Here is a 10,000-nt window from a genome sequence, read left to right as displayed (position 1 = left end):
TCCTTGTTCTTGGGTAGACTTTCATATATCGGACTAAAATGGCGGAGGACAAAAGAACCATTGTTATTCCGATTAGGCCTTGCTAATTTGGTATTGTTAAGTTCTCCTTGTTCCTTTCTTTTATTGCTGGTTTTCACTCACGTGATCAACAGCCATGTTTTTCAACGAAAACAAAAGGAATCGTTTGCATAATAATAGAGTTAAATTCCCGGAGGATTTGGTCGGGGCACCAACATGGCCTTCTTTTCTTTGTTTAGGGGCACCAACATGGTGGTCGTGACGTCATGTGAAAACCGAGAATACACACTAATTATTTCAGATCCGGTAAATGAAAGACCAGCCTTGATCTCGGTTATCAGTTCATAAATCGTATGACCTTATATGGTCACTGATTGAGCCTTCCGTTTTGTAAAAATAAAACAACTTCCGGTCGTTTAGTAAAGTTGAAGTCGTTCAGAGTTTGATGAAAGTTACTGAAAAAGGTATCCTATTCGCACTTGTTACATATGATATTGGTTGAAGCCAACACGGGTCTATGCGCCTTGGTCACAAGGCGACCATATCGTGGCATCGCTTGTTAACGAAAGGAAAAATCGCATCGCCGCCATGTTGGGCACAATTATACAAGTATTTCAATACTTGTATACTTGTGCCCAAAGTGGCGGCGATGTAATTTTTCTTTTCGTAAAAAAGCGATGCCATTTGGACGAGACTCACTGTTAAGTTTGTCGTTTGCAAATGAGGAAAAAAATACTTAATCTAGGACTAGATTAGCAGCGTATGTCAATCAGAATTTTAAAAAAGAACTGAGAAAAAACCTTAGAAAAAAAAAAGTAATAGAAGTTAATCAAACGACGTCGAACTCGGTTCAATGCCTTAAGTATAATTGCACATAACCTCTACACTACCGAAACAACGGCTTAAAGATAATAATATTAAAGTATTTAAATGAAGCTAATCCTAACAATTTATTGAAAGTTAACCGAATAAAAAGGCTTGGTTACTCAGAATGGCATCGACCGTCAAAAATGGCATCGCTTGTTTGCGAAAGAGAAATTAGCGGTGGCGGTACTCCAGCTAGTTTACAGCCTACATCTTTGATATGGGACATCCACATCATGGTCAAATGTCACCTGTCAAAATAAGGTATCCGCTGACCAGTATCACGTGACCATATCGCGGGTACAAGTTCAGAGCTAATCGTGGTCAGCTGTTTTTTGAAGTTGACAAAGTTGAAACAACAACAATGGAAAAGACAAACAGGATTATTTTATTAAGCTCAATACTTTTGTTACTTACTGTTCAGTTGAGCGACAATGATTCTGTCCGCAAATGCATCTAAGAGAAACTGGAGCAGCTTCATTTCTATCTGCAAATCAGTTTGATGACCAAACATTAAGTCTCGTTTCTTGATATTGCATTGATTTCTTTCTAGACAGTAAAAAAAGGATTGCGGGAATCTATGCGGGAGAAAAATGGACTGCTTGACCAAGGAAAAGGTGCTAAACGTTAACCCCGGATGTTGACAAGGGATACTGAAAAGAAAAAAAAAGATTTACAAAAATGATGTAAAAAAAAAAAAACCTTTCTCTTTTTATCTTGTCCTTTTTGGTGAGGAAAGTGGGAGGTAACGGAAGCCCAGTTTTTCGCAGCTCTAATATCTATCACGTAGTTCTCTGACTGGCTGTCTTTTCGATATAAAACTCGAAACGACAGCTTTTTGGCTGTTACCTTATATAAGACACCATCAAATATTTTGCTAGTTCAAGATTTCGGCAGTACTTTACCGTGATCTTTCCGATGGCTGAGTCGATCAACTGTACTTCTACCCTAGAACCAAATAAGAACACAGGTGTTACCGGTTTTCGGAAATCGGATCCAACACTTAATAAACAGTTAGGACTCCATGCTTTCCTTGACGAGAGAACAGGCTCATTTGACGTAAGAGACTATATGCATTCAACATATCAAGTATATCTTTTTTTATTATTTGTAAGGCATTGTTCCTCTATACAGCTATAGCCGCTTAGACGTGACGTAACCAAAATCGCTAAACTTATACAAATCATCTGTTTTAACGACTGTCAGAGCCATACTTGACCGTATCCACATGTCCGGTGATGTTATTTTCCTTGATAGCAGCTTTTGCGAGGGAAGAAATGTTCTGAAATAGGTTAATAGATTACTAGGTTAATAAACGGTTGATAGGTAGACAGAAGTAATTATCATTGGTTTTAGTTTCAGTAACAGTTAATATTAACACTCTTCTACTCCCTTACCATCCCCATGGTGAAGGTATAGACATATGAGCCATTTTCCAGCAACACAAAACATTGCACTTGACCAATGATCAACAAGCTTACACCTGCCGAGGTTGTGGATATCTGAGGCCTCGTGGTTGAGTAAGCTTCCAGTTTCATCGGCCGATTTGGATACAATCCGTAAAGCTGGAAGACAAGAATTCAAAGAAGTAGATAAGCTGCTGTTAAGTTAAAAGTCTAGACATGCTCGGCCATTGCTATTCACTTTATCGGCCTGTCAAATCATAGTATCCTCTCTTTGGGCCATGGATTGAAGTACTTGAGGTGCAAATTGCGCTTCATTCGCTTCTAGCATAGTATGAAGCATTGAATGAGTTTCTTAATACTGAGATGAAGCTTATTGAACCTAACATGGCATGAGGGGGATAGGTCTCTCCTTTCATAAAATCCACTCAGTTTCATATGGATAGATATCTTGACAAATTCATGTACTTCATTATGTTTATGCTATTACATGTATTATGTCTTTTCGTACCTTCGGTATGATCAGTTTAAAGGTATTCGTGTTCAATGGGTAGGAGAAGTTTGGAGGAAGCTGTGAATAAAAGAAATTGAAAGAATAAATATATGAAAAACTATTGATGTGAAACGGCATCTGTGATCTCTGCTCCGTTGAAGTGCCATAACGATGAAGAACTCCCTTTTTTTCTACAAATTTGAAAAGTTTGTTTCCTCAACAGCCGACTGGCAAAAGTTTAAGCTTGAGCACAAATTTTGATTTTACGGTTCACCGTTACTCATCTTCAAAACAAAAAGAAGGGCCCCAAACAGCTGGATTAAAAAGAAAATGACGTCAAAGACCCACTCCATTGATAATTATGCATGTGCGAATGCACTTATTGCATTAATTATGCAATACACGAATTAAACCTCTAAAAATTCGAAACTCCAGTTCAGCATATAAAATCTACGATGGCCCAGGAGGGTTACAGTCCTGTTAAATGTTCAGTCCAGTTTAAATTTTCCACAGTCCAGTTTTAATTTTTCACAGTTCACTTTTAATTTTATTCCCAGTCCAGTTTTAATTTTGAGTCGTCACCAGTTTTCTCACAGGTCACAGGTCATTGTTTTACCAATACAGAGAGTATCCTAAACATTCATAAAAGCTAACCTTCGGACAAATTAAGCGTAAACAAAAGCTTTTAGGCCGAAGGTTAGCTTTTATGAATGTTTAGGTAAAACAATGACATGTGACCTGTGACCTGTGAGAGAAGTGGTGACGACTCAAAATTAAAACTGGACTGTGACCCTCCTGGGCCATCGCATAAATCAGTCATGTAAGCACATAAAATGCATTCTTGGGTGATTAAGCGATTGACGTCCTTTTCGTCGACACAAGTTTATCATGATGTTAAGGCTACCAATGGCGGACCGTCAAATAAAAAAAAAAAGGTTTTAAGTTACAGTAAACAAACTTCTCCTTGAAACGCTGAAAGGCTTAAAATAGCGTCAGTCATATGATAAACAAACAAATTTTCGAAATTTAAAGAAACCGGGAGGTGATTTTTTTGGTTGCATTTTCTCTTTAAAAGGGAAAATTTGCAGCGGTGATGCGGATAGAACTTTTGGACAAACAGCATGGAGGATTTACAAGGCAAACCCAACAAGTACGGCGCGTACCTGATCTAGAAACACAAGTACATGGCAAAACTAATCATTTAAAATCTAAGAAATCCGAACCCTGGTCTAGGATCAGATATATGTTTACCGATCTATAGGGGCCACCTGGAGATACCAAGGAGTTCTCTATGAACGACAAGAGGTTATATTGCCCGAGAGGTGCATAGAAAGGGAAGGACCAGAACAAATTAGGTAGGGAAGCGTTAAGGCTCACGAGGAGGAGTGTGTGTTAGCACTCATAGATCCCGGCTTAACGATAATCACAACGCAGGGGAAGCATGTTCATACTGCAGTAGGAAACTTTTCAAATTAGATGTCCACCTTATTTACGCGGCTGTCTCTATCAGTTTCCGGTCTTTATTGCATTGGTTCATGTCCAAAATAAAGGTCCGACGCATCCATAACTTAAATACGCAAGTACTCAGAGGTCAGTGTTTGGAATATGGCATCTGGAGCATTCGTAATAGCGAATAAATGAGAAACACTAAAAGTAATAGAGGTACTATAGGAAGCATACTTATATAAAACAATGTTAATTTAAACATACCATCGATGAAATGATTGTTTTGTTTAACACACCAGCGTCTTGATAAACAAGCCCAGCTGTGTTGACAACGTAATCAGTAATCCAAATGTAAGCCATCTTGTCCGATTCTGAATCGAAGGGCAATGGGGAAGGAGAAAATGGAGCTTCCTCTGGCGAGATGGCCGACACGAATTCTCCCTTTAAACATAACGAGGAAGTTTTATAAAGGGGATCTTACACTGAATCAAATATAATCACTATCAAGAAGGCACGAGATGTAAATTCTAACAAATCCAGCCGCTTCCCTTTGTGACTTTTAGCCAGGATATCATTAACGCTATAAGGATCATGGTTATGGGGTAGGTACTTGGTGTATTTTTTCATTTAGTGGTTAGCTATTGCACAAAATTATCTAACCAAGGTACAACCTTCAGGGTTAGGATTAGGGTTAGCGTTAAGGTTAGCGTTAGGGTTAGCGTTAGGGTTACGTTAGGGTAACTGTATAATTACTGAACGTTTTATACCTTGTTTAAAAAAATTGAAGCAATAGAAAAACAATAGAAAAACAATAGAAAAAGAGACACCAAGTACCTACCGGTTATGGAGAACGTGACCTCTGACCAGGTACTGGGTTTCGGTTGTATTGCAGGCTCAAGTCAGAATAACTTATTTTAGTATAAATTCACAGGTGATTATACAAAATCGCGCGCTTTCATTGGCTCGCTATCTCGGATTATCAGCCGATAATCACCTCGACGGACAAAATGGCTGCCAGTAGTCGTTTTGCCACTGTAAGTGAGGATGATTTTCGCGTTGAAATTTTTTTTTCTCTTTTTTGAAATAATCACCTGTGTATTTATACTAAAACAATTATTCGCCTCAGGCTCAGTGATTATCGGTGAATATTCACCTCGACTTCCTCTCGGTGAATATTCACCGATAATCACTTCGTCCTCGGCGAATAATTGTTAAGTAAGAATAATCTCATTTTCGGTCTCCTCGCGGCATCTGGGTCCAAATAGACCAATAAAACAAAAGAGCGCCACAAAAAAATTGGTGTCACTGCCGGTTTTCTCCAAATTTGGTGTGTTTATTGTGAATGAAATAAGCCAATCATCTGCCACGTTTTAGCCTGGAAACTTGAGTAGGTCATATACAACAGCCCTCACAAGGTGTAAAAAAAAAAAGGCCGACTCAGTAAAGGGCTTTGTGTGGTTCGCATGTGCAAACATAATTGCCTTTTATGTACTGTTCGAAATGATGTTGCACGGAAAAACCTAAAGGATGCTTAAGGATGGGAAAGATATCAGGGAAACAATTCCAAGGAATTTTAGAACGGCAGCTGGAAAATAACATCGAGGAAGTGAGGTGAGTGATAAAGATAAACATTTTCTTACGAGCCATCATTTTGAGCATGTGTTTTTTCGAAGGGTCACTGTCATGAGCTGCGCATGCTCGCATCTGTTTGCTCTCGAGCCCACGGAAAATTCTAGCCGCCATCACGGATTCAGGCGTGAGTCACGTATATTCGCCGGAGTTTCTCCTTTGTCCACCATGGCCCTCCCCAGTGGACGCCATTTTGAATTTGTCGATTCAACTTGAAAAACGTTAACCTAACACTTTTCAAGTTTTCACAAGACGCTAGCGCATGCGCATCTCGTGACAGTTTCCCTTTAAATACCACAGATAACTTCGTGGCCGTCTTTTCGCGTTGAAAATCGCGCTAGATCATCAATGAAAACTTCATATTTTGGACTTAAAAGTTAGGAACGTTTGGTTAAATTAATTATGCAAAACACAATCGCCTTTGTTTGTCGTCATGGGGAAATGACAGGTGTTGACACATATAATTAAAACAATTCCAAAATATTCACGGATTCTTCTTTTTTAGCCAAATTTGGTGGAAGTATTGGTTAACTAAATTACAAAACTCCTTTTTCAACTTTTTGTACAAGAACAATATTATTTCAACTTCACTACACAAACAAATGCAATCCATTAGGTTTATTTTGGTATCTTTCGGCCTCGCACCAGCAGCAAGCACGAACCACCTACATGTGGAACAATGACAACAACTAATTGACTACGGGGAAACGATTCCCTGTGATACCGCCGGATACGAAAAACCAAAAAAACCCCGTGGGGGAAAAAACTGAAAACGTATTCCCCGAACCAATGCAATGCCATGATCCCTCCGGGATTTAGAGGACATCTAGTTACAAAATAATAATGATTTATAAAAGAAACAAAAGTTAATCGAACTGACGCAGGCCTAGAATGCCTCACCACGTGATGAACTGACACTTTATAGACAATCTGCTACCCATCATGCCTTACACCAATCGTACCCAGACCCTTCTGTTCTCGTGCCGTAGAAATATCAATTTCTGACGAAATGTGGAGTTGGTCTTTAGTAACGAGGGAATACTCGGAAACTTGCCATCTCATTAACTTTAACTACGGATATGTTGATATCAAAGGGAAATGGGAAGTCAGTATGGTTAACCCAAGACTTTAATTGAATGGCCTGCTCTCAAGTTTCTCATGGGTCAGTGGTAGAGCATCTGGATTAGTTGTTTCCAGTATTCCCATGTCTCTGCGAAACCTTTGCCGTTTGTTCTCTACAGAAATCTCGTTTTCCTTCTGCTTCTTTCTCAACGACTTTCCTATTTCCAATTTCTTTTGTGTTCCGCCCTGTTACTTAATCTCTTAGCGTACGAATGCCTATTATAGTAGTCCTTACCTTGATAAAATAGTCCGCGAACGTTTCAGTGAAGTTGGGGCTTGAAACCAGGGAGTAGTTGATAACTGCATATTTGCCAATTTGCTTTTGAACTATAAAGGAATTCGTGTGAAGATGGAATTAGGTAATTCGTTCTTATAATTGTCATTCAGGTAATTCATGTTCAAGGCTAATGAAAGAAAAGGATGTCCATGTAAGGGCCTTAAAGGGCCACCGACAACAACAAGTCTTTGCGGGCGTGCAAGCTATCGGCGCCATTTTCTGTAATACAGAAACCAGTATTTCTTGAAAAGTCAAGTTCCATCGCCTCACATCGTCGTGTTTTGGATGCCCAGTAGCTTCAAACTTTGTTAATATTTTCCTTAATGTTTAAATACTGTATTTTTGGCATTAAAAGGGTGTTGTGTTCGTGTTAAAAGCGAAATTAAAACTGTGAAGAAAGGTCATCCGCCGAGGAAGGAAAAGCGCCATGTTATTTGGCTCACTACTTCAACCTTAAGATTATGGAACGAAAGGAGGAAGGCGTTTGGATTAAAAAACAAATCGAACAGCGAATTCGCAGAAGTTGTTCTTCACGGGATGTTTCTGAAGCGAACCGGCCGATTCGATTGCCCGGATAATAACAACAACAAAGGCGCGCAAAGGACACTGGTTGTCGGTGGCCCTTTAACTACATAGGTTGAAAGTATAACCTCGATTATGCAATTATGTTTACTCACGAACAAAGCCACTTTTACCTGGAAAAGTCGCTAGTGCCTTCTCGGCGTTATTGTTTATAACATCCGACGTCTCCGCACACAGCTGCAGTGAGAGAGAAGGGATCATGATGTAAAAAGTGTAACATCTAGTGTTGAATACAGTTTTAAGGCTGGAAACAAACACTACATCCGAGAGGATCAAGAGGGAGCACAATTCTCATGAGCGGGCAAAATCACCTTTTCCCTATCTTTCACCCCCAGAACAGAAATTGATTACCCACACAGACACGCCCAACAAAAAAGAATCAACAAATTATAAGTAAACTTGCAAGCCTTATTACTACAGCTGTCCCCTCTATTCCAAAGGCAAGGCCAGGAATTTGGCATACTTCACAACTGCTTTTACCAGTCAAGTCAACCGTTACCTTTGACCCTGAGTCATCTATCCTGGCCAAGGCCCCATGTAAGTCTTAATTCACTTACAAGTTTCTTTCGGATGTTCATGTCAAGAAAACATTGAAATCTATCAAAAAGCATTCAGAGTGCTGTTTCGTATTAAACTTAATAAGTTAGTATGTAAAAAAGGATTACGCGAATGTTGAATTCACCGAATCTTGTTCTTTCAGAACGTGCCATAAATAAACGCATACACACCCGTCACTGGGTTAGAGTTCATAACCTTGGACGGTACCCAATATTCATTCGTTATTAACTTTCGTAACTGCCTGTCATTGTTGTTGTTGTTGTTGTTTTTTACCTTGTACGTGCTGCTATAAAGCGAAAATCAAACCAGATTCAGCAGATCGAGACTTGTCGCTTCAATGCGACTGTTTATCGAGTATTTGGACCATCATGATTTGGTATATCTTCCAGGAGTCTACTTTTTGTGAAAGTTCAGTAGTCGCATGTTTTTTCGTTGCTCCTCCAGAGCAAATAAGAGACAAAATACTCGCGTGCCACTGGTGTATTCAAGCGAAATCAAAGAGAACTGATCTTCACGCCTTTGAAACCCTATAGAAGTCGGCATTAAAACACAGATCTTGCAATAGCATGCGTAGCAAGCGTTCCTCCTGTTCGATAGAAGAGCTTAGAAACGATTTTCCGCAAACTGGCCGCGCGGAAGTTGGGGCAAGAGACTGAGGGAACGCTTGCAAGAAGACCCTCTATTTTGAAAAACCCGTTCGCCCACGAACGGGGGCTTCTGATTGGTGCGGCACAGTCACAATGATTGACAGGTGACAAATTTTGGAGAAAAATATTTCTTGTTAGTTCTAGCGTGACAAAGACAATAGTGGAATATGTGAAAGGTTTTGAATCGTGTGTCGAAGCTGAGCGAATTGGGTCTCGGGTTTTACATTAAAAAGGGAACAAGAACTGTCAATGCGTTATCTCTTTGACTGTATAGATGTAATGGCTGTTTTGCCAACAGGATTCGGAAAAAGCGTAATTTTTCAGATGTTTGTCATCATGTGCGGAGTGCAAAATAAAAGAAAACGTAGAACAGGTTTCTCGAGTATCATCGTAATTTCTCCATTTCAAAGCAGCATACGCGATCAAGTGGTTAAGGTAAATGCTATGTGAATGACAGCCTGTGATTTAAATGAAAATCTGGACTGCTTGGACGATATCCATCAAGGGAAATTCAGTATTATTTACGTGTCAGCTGAAGCCGCTATGGACAAAGCGTTTTCGATAACTTCTATTCCAACCGCTCTGCAAATATCAGCTAGAATTTGTCCGTAAGTTTCTTTTCGATGGTTTAAACAAATTCTGAGAAGAAAAATAACCAGTCATACCCGGCTGAGAAGCTGCCATTACAAATTTAACTTTAAAATCACACTGGCAAATTCTGCATTGATCGCGCGGTGTTTCCTCAGTGCCTCGGGTTGTTTTGACGGAAGTTAAAATAGTTATCTGTTATTGGCTAATTTGTTAATAAGACGTCAATCAGCGTGTGTCAAGTCAATTATTAAAAGGTGGGCGTTTTTCAAAAACGGGGGGTCTTCTTGCGGGCGTTTCCTCAGTCGCTTGCCCCAACTTCAGCGCGACCAGTTTGCGGAAAATCGTTTCGAAGCTCTTCTGTCGAACAGGA

At 39.7% G+C, this 10,000-nt stretch overlaps 1 protein-coding gene across 1 annotated transcript in view; it reads right to left on the bottom strand.

Annotated features, from left to right (window-relative positions):
- Positions 1-10,000, bottom strand: part of LOC138007025 (bactericidal permeability-increasing protein-like) — a 40,237-nt gene that overhangs the window by 10,495 nt on the left and 19,742 nt on the right. Inside the window, exons 7-14 of the mRNA XM_068853702.1 lie at positions 7,948-8,011; positions 7,211-7,302; positions 4,489-4,665; positions 2,797-2,856; positions 2,280-2,447; positions 2,097-2,164; positions 1,788-1,830; positions 1,300-1,369 (exon numbers count right to left, since the gene is read on the bottom strand). Of these exons, the coding sequence (XP_068709803.1) occupies positions 1,300-1,369; positions 1,788-1,830; positions 2,097-2,164; positions 2,280-2,447; positions 2,797-2,856; positions 4,489-4,665; positions 7,211-7,302; positions 7,948-8,011 (742 nt within the window). The remainder of the gene's footprint in view (positions 1-1,299; positions 1,370-1,787; positions 1,831-2,096; positions 2,165-2,279; positions 2,448-2,796; positions 2,857-4,488; positions 4,666-7,210; positions 7,303-7,947; positions 8,012-10,000) is intronic.

This window comes from Montipora foliosa, chromosome 6, assembly GCF_036669935.1.
Source record: "Montipora foliosa isolate CH-2021 chromosome 6, ASM3666993v2, whole genome shotgun sequence".
Taxonomy (NCBI): domain Eukaryota; kingdom Metazoa; phylum Cnidaria; class Anthozoa; order Scleractinia; family Acroporidae; genus Montipora; species Montipora foliosa.
The sequence above is the reverse complement of the archived record's forward strand: the minus strand, read 5'-3'. Positions and strand labels throughout refer to the sequence as shown.